The 16,823-nt window shown below is 54.2% G+C and overlaps 1 protein-coding gene across 1 annotated transcript in view; it reads right to left on the bottom strand.

The window, feature by feature from the left end:
* Positions 1–2,058: 2,058 nt before the first annotated feature.
* Positions 2,059–16,823, bottom strand: part of ARIH2 (ariadne RBR E3 ubiquitin protein ligase 2) — a 51,446-nt gene continuing 36,681 nt past the window's right edge. The window contains exons 3-15 of the mRNA XM_019504875.1: positions 15,418–15,485; positions 14,391–14,454; positions 12,741–12,888; positions 11,893–12,014; positions 10,855–10,964; positions 10,283–10,400; positions 8,862–8,912; positions 8,741–8,762; positions 6,906–7,057; positions 5,801–5,944; positions 5,394–5,462; positions 4,184–4,267; positions 2,059–3,779 (exon numbers count right to left, since the gene is read on the bottom strand). Of these exons, the coding sequence (XP_019360420.1) occupies positions 3,708–3,779; positions 4,184–4,267; positions 5,394–5,462; positions 5,801–5,944; positions 6,906–7,057; positions 8,741–8,762; positions 8,862–8,912; positions 10,283–10,400; positions 10,855–10,964; positions 11,893–12,014; positions 12,741–12,888; positions 14,391–14,454; positions 15,418–15,485 (1,224 nt within the window). The 3' untranslated portion in view covers positions 2,059–3,707. The remainder of the gene's footprint in view (positions 3,780–4,183; positions 4,268–5,393; positions 5,463–5,800; positions 5,945–6,905; positions 7,058–8,740; positions 8,763–8,861; positions 8,913–10,282; positions 10,401–10,854; positions 10,965–11,892; positions 12,015–12,740; positions 12,889–14,390; positions 14,455–15,417; positions 15,486–16,823) is intronic.

Raw genomic sequence — 16,823 nt, 5'->3', positions numbered from 1 at the left:
GCAGCGGCCGCCCCTCCGCCGCCCCCCCTGCCGCCGCCATTGCCGGTCTCCCGGCAACCGTCGCCGCGGCAACACGTCACCACGCGCGCGTCGCGCTCTCGCCTCAAGCATGCCGCCATCTTAGCTAAGGGCAAGCCGGCTTCGGGCGGGCGAGGAAGAGCGAGTTGGTGGGCATCTTTAGTGAGGGCACGCCCCCCCACCGCCGTGAGTGGCCATCTTGAGTGAAGACAGCCTCTGGCTTCAGGCGGAGCCATAGCTAGTGACGGCGCGTGTGGCCTGCGGTGCTTGCTCCATCCCGTTGTCTGTCCTCTGCTGCGGCCACCGTTCCCCCGTTGTCTTCCGCTACGAAACCGGACACCTCTGCGTCCACTTTTTCAGTGAAAAATAGCGGACATAAAGGCGTCGTGTTTCGCATCACTGGAGGATAGGCGGCAGAGCAGCAGTGAACCCGCGTGTCCTCTGCGATGGCTTGCAGCCAGGAGGCATCTTCTGCTGTGGACCGGGGGCGGGGGCCCCTCCACCCCTCAGGGTGGGGAGGGGGTACAGCGCGGGCGTGGGGCAGAGGTGACACCTTTTATTAAACCAACTACAAAGTTAGAGAAAAGCTCACGCTGAGCTTTGGGGTACAACCCCCGGGCACAGGGAAAGGATGAGGAGCTGGCTCAGGCCCTGACGTCGTGCCCTCCCCGCGCCACAAGCAGGGCCAGCCACACTTCCTCTGCAGAATGAAGACTCTGCACACGTTTAAAATTAGAAATTCACAATTTATTTCAAATAAACCACTTCACCTCTGGCAAACATCTCAAGGGCAGCCTCCTCCGCCTGCCCCCCACCGGCCTCTGGGGGAAGGCTAGGAGCGGCCCCTATTCCTGGCAGACATCTCCCCCCGACGCCCTGAGGCAGCCAGGAAACGGCAGTGCTCTGCATCACACTCAGCTCCCGCAGCAGCCCCAGCTACCTGAGAAACCTGCAGCCGCCCCGCCGAGCCAAAAAAACCCCTAGAACACGTCTCATCGAAAAATAAAGTTCTATGTATCACCTGCTGAAAACGTCTAAAACCTGGAGTGTGCAATTCTAGTACAGAAACCTCCTGCCGTCCCGCCCTGCGCTGGCACAGCACACCCGCCCGTGTGCGGGGCAGCAGTCATGCAGTTCTAATCAACAGAAAACGCTGGGTTACTGCCTAGGAAGCCTCAGGACTGTTAGAGGGGAGCAACTGCGAGCAAAGCTGAAGTGCGAGGCAGGCTGGCAAGGGGACAGCGAGCAGCTAGCTGCAAGGACGGAGGGAGAAAAGCATCCCAAGACAGATGCGCTACCACTGCAGGGGGGAACCTCCCACATACAAGAGCAGACTTGGGCCATTCACCTTTGCTCTTCAGAGCTCCCCTTTTCCTTCCCGACAGGCACCTGCCTCTGATGGCACAGCAGCAGATGGAAGGGTGCAAGAGATGACACCTGAGTTGCCCTGCAGGAGCCAGGGGCAGAGAGTGGATAGAGGAGCTGTGCATGAGAACCAGGAAATTCCTAGCCTCCCCTGCCAGGACTGTTTGAGGGAACACAACCTGCTGACAAAGCTGGAGCTGCAGGTGATCCCGGAGAGGGAGGGGGCTTCCCAAGCAGCACCTGGCACTGGGCATTTCCACAGCGCTCATCACCCAGGTGTCACAGCAGTCTGAACTGCAAGTCAGCTCTCAGTGCCCACAGGGGTTGGTTCCAGCTAGGGATGGAGCTGCTCTAGCTACGCATGAAAATTGTGACAAAGCACCCAGAGAAAATATGCTCATGCTTGCTCAAAGCTGACCTGCTGCGCAGGGAGGAACAGGCAGAGCTGAGCTGTGGGAATTAGACACCTCCACATACCTCTTGCAAAGAGGCTAAATCTCATCTGAACGCAGCTAGCTTAACAATAATGCCAACTCGTAGCCTACATCAATACACAGGATGTCTTTAAAGACCTGTAAAAGCACTGAATCTCCACACTGTTGTACTCTCCAAACTCTGCTCAAAGGATTAGTTCATATAACAGCTATTTCTTTCCCAAACCAAGGTGCCTTCTGCTTTTGCCACCTTTACACTGTTAAATCTACAACACCGTGCTGGCTACCAGAGCCACAAGGTAGCCACATTTCAGACAGAAAAATGTAGCTCCCAAAGCACAGTTCTAGTTTCCTCAGTTATGCAGAAACTAACAACCCTCCAATCCATCAAGGGTGACATTGAGATATCCTAGCACTGGACTGTGTCAGGGCAATGCTCACAGGAGCGGCAGGGAAGGGAATTCCACTCCTTTCTGCCTAGAGCGGGGGACTCCATCTACTCCATTTCTGCCAGCCTGGAGCAGATAGAGAGCACCAGAGAGACTTGCAGAGTCTACTACCCCTGTTATTAACCTGTGACCTGGTATGTAACTGCCTGCTCATGTGCTGACATTACAGTAACTGCTTTGAGGTTAGTTCCCTCCCAAGATGAACAAGGCATTCACACATCTGCTCAATTTATTTAGGTTTCACATTAAAAAATAAAGGTTGTAGAAGAGCTCCAAGCCCCTGCAAACATGATAGGATTCACAGGATCCACTCAGCATCATTCACATGGAGACAGAAATAAAGTGAAGTCTGCCAGTTACTTTCCAGGATGGCTCAGCACAGGCTCCAACAGCACCGTGCACTCATTCCCAAAGGCCTGGCTACATGACCCACATGTGTCAGGGCTCTTCTCCCTTGTCTCAAGGAACAGGATCAGCCTTGTTTATCCAGGTAACACAGCAGGTGGGACTGATCTGATCTTTGCCAACCTGCAGACACTGACACAACACAGCTTATTCCAAGCTGCTGCACACCACCAGGCTCTGTCCAACACCGTCAGGACAGCTGCAATTTAACAGTCCCTCACTGCTGTAGTCTTTGCAGCAAAGAACACCCGCACTCCAGTAAAACAAGTAAGGCAAAAATCCATGCAGAAGACAAACTCTCTGACGGCAAGGCTCCCACTTGTACCTGGGCACGCCGTCTCCATCATGCCTCCATTTGCGCAGCACAAACTCTTGCTGGGGCGTTCCACAGAAGAGATACCACACACCACTGCATTAATCTGCAGCCAGAGGCGCTCAGGCTCAGACCTCCAGCCGCCCCCCTGAGAACCAGCCACTCTCCTCATGCAGTCATTGGCCAATGCTATGAAGCACGTGTTACAGGAGGAAAGGGGAACGCAGCTGGGTGGCTTCACAACTCTCAGTGCCTAAGAGGATTTGGAGGCAGAGGGAGGGAGAAAAAGCCCGTGGAATTTACAAGCAGATTATTGAGGAAAAACACTCCACTGCCAATTTATTTTTAAAAAGGGTTGTGTGTTATTCTAAGCTTTGTTTGTATAATTGTACAACCGTTGAAAATTACATAAGTTGTAATGATCTAATACTATTAACAGCCATTCAGAAAAAACTCCCTCCCTCCGAAACCATCCAGGGCGGGAGGAAAGTGTCCTGTGAACTATGCCATTCTGACCTCTGCCCTCTAGCCTGGCAGAAACAAAACGCAGAGATAAGAACAGGAACCAACTAAGAGGTGGTGTTTGCGTGTGTCTGTTTTGCAAGGGGTGGGGGTGGGTCTGTCCTTGGCTGTTTTCCCAGAGGCGGTGCCCGTGTCTCACGAGGAAGCCACCGTCATGTTGCTTGCCGCTCTCACCCCTGCACTCTGCCATCTGCTCCCACCTTACGTGTCGTGGAAGTCTTTCAGCAGGGTCCTCCTCCTCTGCTCTGCTATGTGCATCTGATTCTCCAAGTCCTGGAGTCAGAAGAGAGCGCTGTCAGTCTGCACAACATGGAGCAGAGCTCTCCGCAAGGACCTTTCCGTGCCCCTTGCACCCCATGGTCTCCGACCCTGGGTTAGAAGAACCCAGCTCTCCCCTTGTGGGGGTTCTGCTTCACATCTCCAACCTCAAAGGCTCTGCACCAAGATAACCAGCCCTGGAGCAAGGGCTAAATGCTGCTTTCTGCAGGAACTACTGGCTCCTTCCAGTCAGCCAGGAACAGCCAGAGGCCTTACTCTCTCTGCTAGCATGGGCATTGCTGTCACAGCAGCCACAGGCCAAAGGCCAGCCTGAGAAGCTAATCCCTGGTGCTCGCCTAACTGCCAGGCTGGGCAGGGGCTTGCATGTCGTTTGTCAACCATCTAGCCAAAATACTCACACCTCGGTCATAGCTGTCTGCTCGCTCCACCTTCCACGAGAGGTTTTCAATTTCTGCCTCCAGCTGGGCCTGCTGGTACTCAAACTGCAACCAACAGCACAGACCGTTAGAGATGTCAAGGGGCAACTATGCCACTGCCCAACAGCCGCAAGAAGAGGAGCTTGCTCTCAGCCCAGCCTCTCACAACAGAAGGTGGCCGAAAATACCTCCAGAAGAGCTGGGGAAAGCAGTAAGCAATAAGGCTGCAGGGGCAGCAGCAGCTTCATGATCACTGGGGGCTGGTGCTGCTCAGCTCTGTTTATGACTGCCCAAGCGCTCCAAGACTCTGGACCCAGAAGAAACTGCCACAACCATCCATGATGCCCCAGGGAGATAAACGCCCACCCACCCCAATACCTGGGCTGCAGACCCCCTGCCACAGTCTCCAGGACCTGCTGGAGATATCTCTCACTAGGCCCAAGCATGCAGAGCAGGGAATCATGTCCAAGGATCCAGCAGCTGCAATTAGCAGGGGGTCAGTCAGTCTCATTTGTTCTTCCTATCCTGACTCCCCATGCAAGAGAGAATGCCAAGAAGAGAGACCAGAGGGGCTCCGGGATCCTCACAGCCCTGGACTCTCACAGGCCACCCCAGTCCTGTCTAGACCTCCCAGAGCTTGTTACCCTGTGGCAAGGCAGGCTGCAAACACCTGATGCCTCTTGGCAGCAGCATAGCTGAGCAACATGCTCCTGGTTTCCCTCTTCAGGTGTCCACAATCTCTCTCCTCCTAGGAGTTTCTACAAGGCTCATTTGAAGCCAAGGTCCTGTTCCTTCCTTCCTCTTCCCCGCCGCCCCCCAAACAGGGCCGATGGCCAGGAGTGACCAACTCTAAGCTCCCAGGTACACACTAGCTTCTATACTAACTAGAACAGCAACATGGACTCTTAACAGTGAAAACAGGCTGATAAGCTGAAGGTGTCACAATGCAGCACTGCCCTACAGCAACCCTTAAGTGAGGCTCTTGGAGGGGGACTTAGCAGCAGTTTTACTGTGGGAAGGTAGAGCAGTCTGGGATCTGGGGCCATCACGAAGCGTGCGGATCTACAGGGTTTAGTTTCACACCTATGCAGCTCACACACAAACTCTGGGACTGAGACAAGCCCAGGGTCCCCTTGGCCCACCATCTGAGTCCCAAGTTAAGCAGTTGGAAACAGAGTGTCAGACACCTTACCAGCTTCTTCCTGGGGCCAGACTCCATGTAGTAAGCATATGGATAAGTGTACTGCAGGGTGTAGCGACACTGCAAGAGAGGAGGGGGAAGTGACTCTCAGATCCAGACCACACTAGCATAGCACATTTCTGTGACAGACACAGAAACATGACCGCAGAGCCTCATCCAGTATGACCATATGCATTACAGTGGATGCTCTGAGGCACAGAGCAGCCCAGCACAAGGAAAAACAGCCACTCCCAGAGGTAGCTTCTTCTTGACCCCGAGGGGTTTATGCCCTGAGCCCAGAAGGACTACCTGTTTGGCAGTGCAATCCCTGGCCACAGGCCCTCTCCTGTACTGTCCTGGAGTGGAGCACTTGGGTATGCAAGCTCGCCTTTGCCAGTGAATGAGCCCTTTGTGCTCACCTTTGCAAGCAGCTTGGCAGCGTTCTGCAGGTACTGCCAGTCTATCCATGTTCCCAGGTTGTTCATCACCCTCTCCTGGATCTTCTCCTGGATGCGCTGGTATGTCTGTGCCTCTAGCTGCAGGCTTTTATTGTGGTTCTCCCACTGCAAAAGCAGAGGGACACAGGCATGAGACCAAAGCGCTGCCACTGGCAGACAAGTTCTAGCAAGCAGAAAACAACGTGGGGTGGAGTCCAGTGAAGCAGGATTGGTCACAGCAAGGACGGGGGTAAGGCAGCACGCCCCAGCTGCAAGCCAGAGGCTGCACAGGCCACAGGAGGCAGGGAGCAAACCCAGCCCTTCTGTAAGCAGAGATTAATATTTCCCATGAACTCAGCCAAATCTAACATCTGTGCTAGGACACACTGTAAACATGGCTGCTCCCCAGAAGCCCTGGGGCAGGAAGGTTGAGATTACAGGTCATTTTTTCAGAACAAGCTCATGCTATGTGGAACAAGCTGGTGGATCTGAATGCAGCAGCAAGCGCTTGCTGACCTCACTGACAAGGGCCATTGGGAACTCTCTTCTTAAGAAGCTCCATCAGAATGCCTCAGTTTGGCCAATCCCAGCCATGCCCACTGCAGGGGGAAGGGGTGCTGCAGCTGTCTCACTGGCTAGTGACACAGTCCAGAAACCTTAAGCATATGACTCACAAGGAAGTCCCCACAGCATTTACAAAAACACAATGGACTTCGGAATCCACCTCGGAGACTACACCTTCTCCTGCCAGGCAGGCTGCCCTGTGGGCAAAGGCATCACCTTCCCCAATTTCCTCTAGGAGGACAGAGCAGCAGCTTGCTGGGGGCAAGGAAGCAGGATGCATGTGGTGCATCAGGCAACACAAACAACACATCACGCTTGCTCTGGTGGAGGACACAGGGCACGAGCTTGGGGATTTGTTGGGTTGGACTCAAGTCTGACCTATGCTGGGCTCAAGATATTATGGTATCTGCACAGATTCTTTGGTGAGGCAGTTTCTTGCACAGACATTACTGGCAGGGACCTTTGCACCAGGCAGGGAGCATTACAAGGCTACAGCAGCTCTGGCCAAGGAGATGTCTCCTACCCTCTCAAAATAGAACAAGTACTTCTTAAGGGCCTCCCTGGCCTGTGCTTGCTGACTCTGGTTTACAATATCAGGATTCTCTTTGTACCGACTGCATTCGTAGTACTCGCTGCCATGCGTCTTCCAGTCTCCTAGACACATCCAGCAGAAGTCTGCAAAGAACAGCAAAGCACAATCACTCTGATGCACACAAACAACACAACAGCTTCCAGAAAAATAAAACAGGGGCTGTTTCTCTGGAACTTGTCAGCAGTGTCCCATGGCCAGTGAACACCTAGAGCTTCTCAATTCCAAGAGCAGCCAGGTTGTGATCTGTGAACTACAAATGCAACATTATGGTGGGGGGAAAAAGGGGTGGTCAGCACTGTGCAAACCTTTGTCCTTGAATAGGGAATTCCTGCTTGCAGAGACTACTGCATCCTGTAAGTGCCACTGGGACATGGCTTGGGTCAGCATGGAGCACCGGACACTGGGACCAGCTACGTCCACAGGCTGCACCTCCTCGCTACAAACAAGGATGGCTGGTGGCCTTCAGCTCAGCCCACGCTATAGGGCTGCTGCTACTCTAACAGTGGCTGAGACCCCCAGGGAAAAGCTGTACCCACTCATAACAGGTTTTGCTGGCACAACTCCAGTGAACAACCTGCCCAACGCCTCACTGTCATGGCCATGCTGGCGAAACCATGGACCACAGGGAAGGCTTTACTTGCAAGCAAGCTGCAGCTTTCCAGGTGCCACCAGTCTGCCAATTTGGATAATCCTAATCTGATCCCACGGTGCACAAGTCTACACAGAGGGTCCGCACTCACCTCTGACTGCAGCAGCTACTACCAGACCTAGCTCTCTCTAGTGGCTTAAAAGGCTTCAGATCAGAAGCCACTGAAATGCAGAGACAGGTGAGAATTGAAAATGACACACAGAGCAACTCAGAAGCCCACAAAATGTAGCTTCCTGGCTTTAGGCATGAGACACTGTAGTGCTGTTCTGGAAAGGAGGCCAGATGGACATTGCCTGCTGCTCTGGCAGCCCTGACAGGTCCCCCTTCCTGCTCAGCTGGGCTGAAATCTGCTCTTTGCAGAGTGCCAGCCAGCATGCTCAAATCCCAGGCACTGCTGTACCTAAGCTCATTCTCCACTACACCCCGCAAGTCATTGCCAGTGCAAAGGAAGTGACCTGGGGCAGGAGATTTTACAGATCTTCTGCGACAGGGTTTGTGTAGCAGTTGTTCCCAGCATCTAGTAGCTGAAAGCAACACTGCAGTGTAGGAGCCCCCCCTCCCCGAGTCATTTTTCCAGGGTGAGCAGGCTCTGGCACCCCTCAGAAGCCACTCTGTGATGGCATGAGTTCTTCTGCGACACACAACTGGATAAGTATGCATCACTGGCACTGTAAGTCTGCACTCAAGACCTAGGACAGATGGGCTGCCGCTACACGGATGGGGTAGGGTGGATGTGGCCTGGTGTGTCTGTCTGTGTGACCCTAGCTGCTTGCTCTGACTTAACACCTTGCAGTCCCATGGCAGAAGCAGCGCATGTCAGCTGGTGGCCCATAATCTGTTTACCCTGAAAGCTTTCAGACACCAGTGCCTACTATCATCATGACAGAGGGAGATGGAGACATCCGATGTGTAGGCATTTCAAGGAGATGGAACTTAAACACCAGAGTCTGAAACCAACTGAGAACACAGCAAGGGAGATAAGAGGCCTCTTTCACAGAACAACCCCATCATCCTTCACCAGGGGAAGTGCTGTACTGGAGAGTCACGCAGAAAGGAGAGAACACTGCCTCCTCCTCCAGAAAGGAGCACAGAGCGGATTCCAGATGCTGCAACTTACCGTGCTTGCACTTGGAGCATTGCTGAAAGAGAAGGAAAGAGGCAGCATTAGCAACTGGCAAAAGGACACAAGGGTTTCAGCTAGGATAAGGAACATCTGGAGTGATCAGGGAACTGCTCACCATGTGATTGCAGCCTCCATTCTTTTCAATACAGATATTGCACTTGGGACACTGGAGAAACAGAAGTGCGTGTTAGAGCCGGCTGTTATGTACCATCCCGAGAATACAACCATGATTCCTGCACCCTAATCGCACACACACTATGCTGGACAGCTCCATGTTCCAGCAGGAGGAAGGGGGATGTACAGCTCAGCACATCACAACTGTGGCTCTGGATTAACATTCCCAGTACACAAGGCCAGTAGTCTTAGCATGTCCCTCAGACCAGAACGTAAACCTGCCACTCCTGAGCTGCTCAGAATTAGTGCCTACACCCACATATGCAAAAATGCAGCATTTGCACCATGGCTCAGGCTGCAGAACCATCTGCTTCTACCAGCAGTGACCAAGGGTAAAAACTTCTCGTGCCTGTTTGACTGTGCAGTGCTGCACACAGGTGCCCTGGTTCCATGGCCATTCAGCTGATGTGCTGGCATAGTTTCTTCCACTACTATCACCCTTGGCTTGTGTTGTCACAAAGGACTCTGCTGGCCTGAGCAGATTTACTGTTGGAAGAGATGCCCAAAAGTCAGCACCTTTTATCTATAAACACTTCTGATGAAAGACTCCCCCACTCTCAACTCCAAGGTGCAACAGCCCAAACCAGATGCAGCCATGGACAGGACAGGACAGAACCATGCATCATGAATTGCGTTCTATCCTCCCTGCACCAGGGCATTCTGCCCTTTTCCTAATATGCTCCATCTGCTCACAGGGACAAGTCCTTGAGCCAGCTACATGCTGCCTTTCTGCAATACGTCTGGCTGCAGCCTGATGTCTGCTCCAGTCTCGGGGCCTGAACAGACAAACCTGCCCTGCAGCGTAATCTATATCTGTCCTATGTACAGACATATGTTACACCAGGATGAGGGTAGCTGTCCCAGGGTGGCCCCCACCCAGTGTGGGAGGCTATTACTGCACTTTGCACCTAGCAGCAGCCTGTTTGCTGTGGGAAAACTACCTTATGACAGTTGTAGATAGATGAAACCCAAACTGGTGGAACATATATCAGCTGAATTCTACCCCTGCCCCCTGATAGTTCCAGGGGTAATTCTCCACCATCTGGACAAAGCTATTCTGGCTTGGGGAGTTGCATAATCTGTCTACAACTTTTTACACTGGGGTAATGCCAACTGCACTAGTAACAATGCCTCATCTTGCAGGGCTGGGTACAAGGGGATCAACGCAGAGGGAACACTTCTGTGATCAGCCCTCAGCACTAGTGAGGAGCTGGGCCAGAGACAGCAGGGCACTGGCATTCCTGCACCAACAGCCCCAGAGAGGGGATTTGATAGCACCATTGCCAAACTGCCTAGGATTCCAAGCATGCTCAGAGCTGCTGCCCCCTCTAGCCAGGTTGGGAAGCCAGGCACCCGCCTTACATCTTTAGTGTGAGCACTGATATAGTTGGCAGTTTCAGAGTCGTCCGCACACTTGGTGAGCCATTTCCGGATAGTGGCGCAGTCTGTAGGGGCATGGTACATCTGCCGACACTTGAAGCTTGAGAGAAAGAAAGAAATTCTCATTTCCCATTAACACTAAGGCATTGCAATAATAGCCAAGCAGCAAGTCTGTCCTTGAGACCAGGGTGGCAGTCATGGCAGGAAGCCTGGCATCTGGACCCATAACCAAATACTACAGAAGCTGGGCTCTGTGTTCAGCAACAGGATAACCCGAACCAGCTCCTTGGAGGGAGGGTGCATTCTGCTCTTGAAGCTTTCTACCACATCTTTCCCCTGCAGGGCAGTGGAGACAGGGCTCCTTCTCTACCAGGGAGCAGAAAGGCAGCTGGCTGCCTGCTTGGTGAGCAAGCATCCCCCTCTCACTCAAGCAAGGCTTTACCATCCCAAGCGCTCCATCAGGTTTTAGCTCTGGCCACAGGCACCCAGTTCTCAGACCACAGGTACCACCTCCATGCACTTCCCTCACAGCTCTAGGGCACGCTTCTCCTTACCAGAAGACCTCATTGCATCGGTTGCACTGCACTCGCCGGGCTTTGGGCTCCTGCACCTGGATGACCATGGGGCAGTCAGCACCAGGACACAGCTGCAGCTGGTAATGGCTCTGCAAGTACACCAGGGCTTAGTTAGCATGTGGGGCAAGAAGGGAGGGAACACTGTGCCAGAGGGGGCCTCACTGGAGCAGACACATCCCCTCCTGCCTCAGGAGGGTGCTCAGTTGCCACGGAGGGCAACCGCACCAGCTCACTCATGAAGAGGGAGCTCAGGCTCCCACAGCTGCACTGCCTAGAGACCAAGAGGGCTAACTCCAGGCCCTCTGTCCCACTGCCCCATGGCACATCCTCTGCTCTCAACCTGGGAGAGCTGGTCTCCCTCCCCCTCCCCTCAGGGTTTTGCCATAACTGGGAAAGGACATCCCTCACCTGGCTGCTCCCTCCCAAGGTCCTGAGCCCTCCTGTGAGATCTCACTTGAGAAACCTCACTCTGAGCTCGCAGAGTGGTAGTGTGAGCAGAGGATGCCATGCAATAGAGAGCATGCATCACTGCCCTGGCTGCCCACCCACAGGCATCTCAGGTACTGCTGCAGGACTTTTTTGTCCTCAGCCCTAAGCTTCAAGGTCCCTGCTCAGATGCTTGGAGCCCTCTGCTTCAAGGAATGCCGAGCACCCACAGGAGAGCCCCTGGACTGTCCTCACAGCAAGCCTACATCTGGCGAATTACCACAGTGTTTTGACAGCAAGCCCCATGCTACCACTGCTCACACTTCCAGCCACTGAGCTCCAGTGAGGGATTGTGAAGGATGCCAGGTACCCGGACCACCATGGCTGGGGTGCCCAGCTGCAGGCAGATCACAGGGTCCCAATTCTCAAGGCAGGTGGCTCAACATCTGACTCACTCTCTTGAAAGACAGTTCATCTTGGGGTCCAAAAACTGAGGTCCCCCCAAAGCAGGTGGTCACTTCTGAAGACTGGGCCCCACAAACTCTGCTCCCAGGAGGGCCCAGCAAGACTCCCCCAGCCTGGCACACGCACCTCCACATAGTCCCTGAAGAGGTAGCGCCTGTACTTGTCTTTAAGCTCCTCACTAGGCAGCAATGGGAACACGAAGTCCTCTGGTGTTCGGAGCGGGCAGTCCTGGGCCATGCAGGAGACCCCTGCTCAATGATAAAGGGCAGCTGTGGCACTGGGCAACATGTGCTGTAAGCTGCTGCCCGCAGGGGGCTGCTCTCAGCTCAGTGCCCAAGGACCGTCTGTTCACAGTTCCGACAAAGGAGACACCCCCTGCATCTACCAGGCTGCTGAAGAGCTGGAGCCTGACTCCTGTTGCTGGACGGTGACACAGCAGGGCCAACCACCGCTCAGTGATGTCACACCCCTACCGCAGCCGCTCCAAGTTGCCACTGTGAATGACAGGGCAGGAGAACCTAGGCCATTCACGCCAGCACTAGTGACCAAAGGCTTCCACTGATGCAAAGGGAGCACATGTGAGCACCCAGAGGCCATGAGACCTCCAGGTCTCAAGGGCTCATTATGAAGATGGGCAGCCTCAGAACACCAGGGTGCTGAGGCTTCAAGCATATGCCAGTGACTAAGCCACTGGGGTCCTGGGGACGCAAGCAGGGAAAACCCACGTAGTGATTTGTTTGGAGGTAGCGGCATCCTGCAGGGACCAAGCCAAGGTCTTGGACATATTTGCAATCCTGGGGTCAGGCCAAACCAGTAGCCAGTTGAAACACCTGAGGCACAGACTGGTTTTCCACACAGACACTTCCCTGCTTGGTTCTCCCCCTAACAAGTTGTTATTGCAGCAATGGAACTACCCAGCTCTCAGGGGCCCACAACCCAGCGCAGCCCCGCAGCAGCGCGTGCCTTGCACTCACCAACTCCAACGCCGTCCTTGACAAGCACTGTACAGTGCTGCTCCCAGCAGCTGCGGCAGAACTGATGCTGACAGGCCAGAGAGAGCAAGTTCTCCTTGCGCACAAACTGCATGCACACTGCACAGTGATGGGAGGAATGTACCATTGCCTGGAACAGAGGTGCAAGTCAACGCGGCCGTGCAGCTGCCCTGGGTGTTCTTTACCCTGCCACAGTGGGCCTGCCCCCTTTGGCACCATGGCTCAGAGCCTGAACTAGAGCTTCCCTGGACACAGGCTGATGTGTGCCTAGCTCACATGCTCTAGGCATCAGTTGGCACTGGCTGGAGAAGGTGCATGCCACCTTGCTGAGTGGCTCTCCTTTGGGGCCCTTGGTGTCAGGGCACCACATGCTTTCTTCGCATCCAAGCCAGAGCTGCTCCACTTTTCCCCGGTATGTTTGCACCACACAGACGTTTGCAATGAGCTGGTCCCCCACATGCGGCACATTCATGCCGACGTCAGGTTTGTGTCCGGGCCTGTCCCTTTTCTCCAGGAAGCACTCTGCTCCCTTCCATCTCCCCACCAGCTGGGCCAGTAGAAGCCACAACCCTACCTGATGCCAATTGTCCTATGTAATGACAAATCCAGGGGATAAAAGGCAAGCGAGGCCAGGGGCCAGGGCACATGCCACTTGTCACAGAGGGAAGGGAAAGAGTTCCCTGCCCACTCCCCGTACACAAAATTTAAAGTAGATGCCTCTTGGCAGAGCTTGGTCCATTTGTCACCAGCACCCCAATCCCAATGATCCAGGGAGCAATGCTCTGGGAAGGAAGCTGGGTCTTCCTGTGGCAGGGAAGCACTAAACAAAGGAGCACAGACCAAGCGCTCAACACCATTTCACCCTTGAGCACTGAGAAAATTTTCCTCTCACTACTGCCATCCTAGACAAGTTCTCTGGTCAGCTGTGGGCATCCCAAGGCAGCATCAGTAGCCTTTACCTGCTGGCTTGTACACGGGACACCTGCAATCTGGGGTGGAACCTATGTATCCTGGAGCCAAGACCTGCTGCACCACTCCGTGTTATGTGTGCTTTATCAAAGCCCTCTGCAGAGCTTTGAGCTTTTCAAAGGGGACACAAGAATGCCAGCTGGGACCTGTGCCTCATGTTAGTGCCCCACAGGACCAAAGTGCATCCTGGCACAGCCAGGGGAAAGCAAAGCCCCCCCCAGCCATGCTTTGTTGTGTGGAGACATCCAACATGCCACAGTGGCCTCCCCTAAAGCCTCCAACATGGGAGGTGCTGCCTGAGCCAGGGAAGAGAAAGCCCCTGCCTGCAGAACTACCCCCTCAGCCAGCCAGCAGGGAGGATCCATACTGACAGAAGGGGCAAGGAAACACCAGTGACCAACACAAGGCACCCAGGACACATACACAGAATGGGGACAAACCCAGGACTCCAGGTCTTAACCTCACCACCTGTTTAATAGAGACTGTCCCGGGGGCAGGAACATATCCAGACCCCATGGCCCTTTGAAGCACTTGGAGTCTCTTGATTGAGGTGGCAGATCCAACTCTGTTGAAGGGCTAGTGGGGGCAAGTTGGGCAGAGAGCCACGGCACAGGACTGGGGCTATCACTGCCAAAGACAGACCAGAGCAACAAGCGTACTTACGTGTTTGGATGAGGTGGGCTGAACTCGTGCCTCCACTAGCAACTGGGCCGAATTGGACTTGTGCCTGGGAAGAAGAATTAGCCAACATCAGCCTCTGTCCTGGAGCCACTTTGACTCTAGTGATGAGCAGTCCTGGCCTGACATATGGCAGCTCTGCAGGGAGAGTCCGAAACCTCCCTGATGGATACCCCCCACACATACTGTACAGCCTGCCTGCTAGGGGAAGAAACAATCCCCAAATTACCCACCATGCTTAACCTGCCTGCAAAGGAGGTTTCCTGCTAACTGCAATGGCTGCCTTCTGGGCAGCACAACTTCCCAAACTTCCCCTCCTGTCCAGAGGGAAAAAAAAGGGGCAAGGAGGGAACTTTGCACCTGCAGTGAGGCACTTCTGCTCATACATGGACTTGCAAGTCCTTGCTCCTGACCACCAAGGAACAGCTAAGAAAGACAGGAGCTTGCCGGTTAGCTTGAGAACCAGCCCAAGTGAGGGGCACATTGTAGTGCCCAGGCTTGGAAAATAAAGGTCCTTCCCCAACTTTCCCCAGTTATGGGCAGAAGAGCACTAGGCTGCCATAAAGGCAGCTAGACAGGGCATGCACCTCCCCAGAGGCCAGATGTGGAGCGCGGGAAGCAGGCTTTGTCACCCGAGGCAACTATACACCAGTTACCAGGGAAACTTAATGGTGGCCAGCCTAAAAACGATGCCCCCCCACCCCCCTTGCAGCTCCCTCCACATCCAGATTCAAAGCAGACAGCAGAGCTCAAGTGCAGGGCTTTGACAGGCTCTACATGGGGCAGGAGCCTCCAGGCCCAATGCCAACCCTTTCCTTCCCCCCTGCATACACTGGCTAGGCAGACACAGGAGAGTTATGGGAGCCAAAAGAAGCCTGCTCCTCCTCTCCCTGGGTACAGCACTGAGATGACCAGGCACGCTGTTGCGTGGACATCTATGGAAAGCCAACTAGCACAGCCCCAGTTGCAAAGGCTGGGCACCCCTTGCAAAGGCTGGGTGCCTGACACTTACCTTTCCAAGATCTCCGAGATCTGCCAGTGGAAGTTGACTAGCACAAGCTTTGCAACTGCATGAGACACCTGGAGAGAGAAACAACACGTAAGCAAGGCATGTTCTGAGAGCGCTCCTCTGCCCCCACTTACCAGTAGCACCCCAGGCTCTAACACCAGGGAAGCTGAGGCCCTTCTGTGCCTCAGACAAGCAGGCCCCTGGAAACAAGATGCTGCGTCTCCCTTTCCATGTGTCCCAGCCCTGGTACATGCCTCTCATTCCACCCTCTTTGGCTCCAGCATCTGGGTAGACTTCTCAGAAACCAGGCTCCCACCTTACTGCAACACACAAAGCATTAGGGACAGCACATGCCCTGAAGTCCACGCCTGGTGTCTTCTATTCCTGGAAGAGGTGGCAATTTATATGGTTTCCCTGCTGCAGACACACAGACTGAATTGGTGACGCTCTTGTGCAGACAAAGACTGAGGCCCAGCAGCTGGCACTGTGAAAAGACCTCCCTCAGTCCACAGGCTCCTGCCATCTGCTGGGGTCACGCCAGCTCCCCCAACCAGAAGACTCCTGTCAGCAGAATCATGTGCACCCAGGTGTGCCTCAACAGTGAGGCCAGGGAAAGAGGCAGTTGCCACAGGCACATGAGCTCCTTGAGAGACCATAGCTCCACAGGGGGTTGAATCGGGAGTTCTGCTGGTCAGGCCATGACCCCTCGCACTGCGCTGTGTGCCAACAGCTGCCGCCCCAGCATTTTGGAAGGCAGCGCCAGGCCAGGTTGGGTGGAAGGACCCGATGCAGGGGCAGCACTGCACAGCAGGGATTCAGGAGAACGCTGGAGAGCTCTGTGCTCATCACAGCAATGCCCATGGCTTGGCCAAGGCTTCTCCACAAACCCACCCACATTAATGAGAACGGATGCATTTGTTCCTAAGTGATCCTGAGTATCTTGGCTGCTGCAGCACTGGGCAATCTGCACTAAGCAGGTAGAAACCGCTGACCTGGAAAGCGGCACGAGAAGCAGTGCATGCAGCCCGGCTACCCCTTGCTCCACCAGGCCAGCCCCCTGGCTGGCATCCCAGACACACAGGCCATTACCAGATTCCCAAGAACAGGCAGTCGGCAGCGTTACACACCGAGTGCTCTACAACTTGCAGACACACAAAACTCAGCCCCAGATCAGGTGTAGGACCTACCCAGGTAAGAGCTCAGGTATATATCAAGGGACCAGTTGTCTCTCAGGAAGGGGGGTGCCCAGGGCTCCCACAGGGGGATTAAGGTGTCTCTTCACTAATGCAAGAAGCATGGAGAACAAGCAGGAGAAGGTTGCTCTCCTGCTTGCAAGCAGTAAAATCGACCTGGTTGGCCTAATGGAGACATGGTGGGATGAAACTTTTGATTGGGCAGTAGACATAGAG

The sequence above is a fragment of the Gavialis gangeticus genome, unplaced genomic scaffold (genome assembly GCF_001723915.1).
Source record: "Gavialis gangeticus isolate Ggan-Ray unplaced genomic scaffold, GavGan_comp1, whole genome shotgun sequence".
Classification (NCBI taxonomy): domain Eukaryota; kingdom Metazoa; phylum Chordata; order Crocodylia; family Gavialidae; genus Gavialis; species Gavialis gangeticus.
This window is presented reverse-complemented; position numbering and strand designations above follow the sequence as displayed.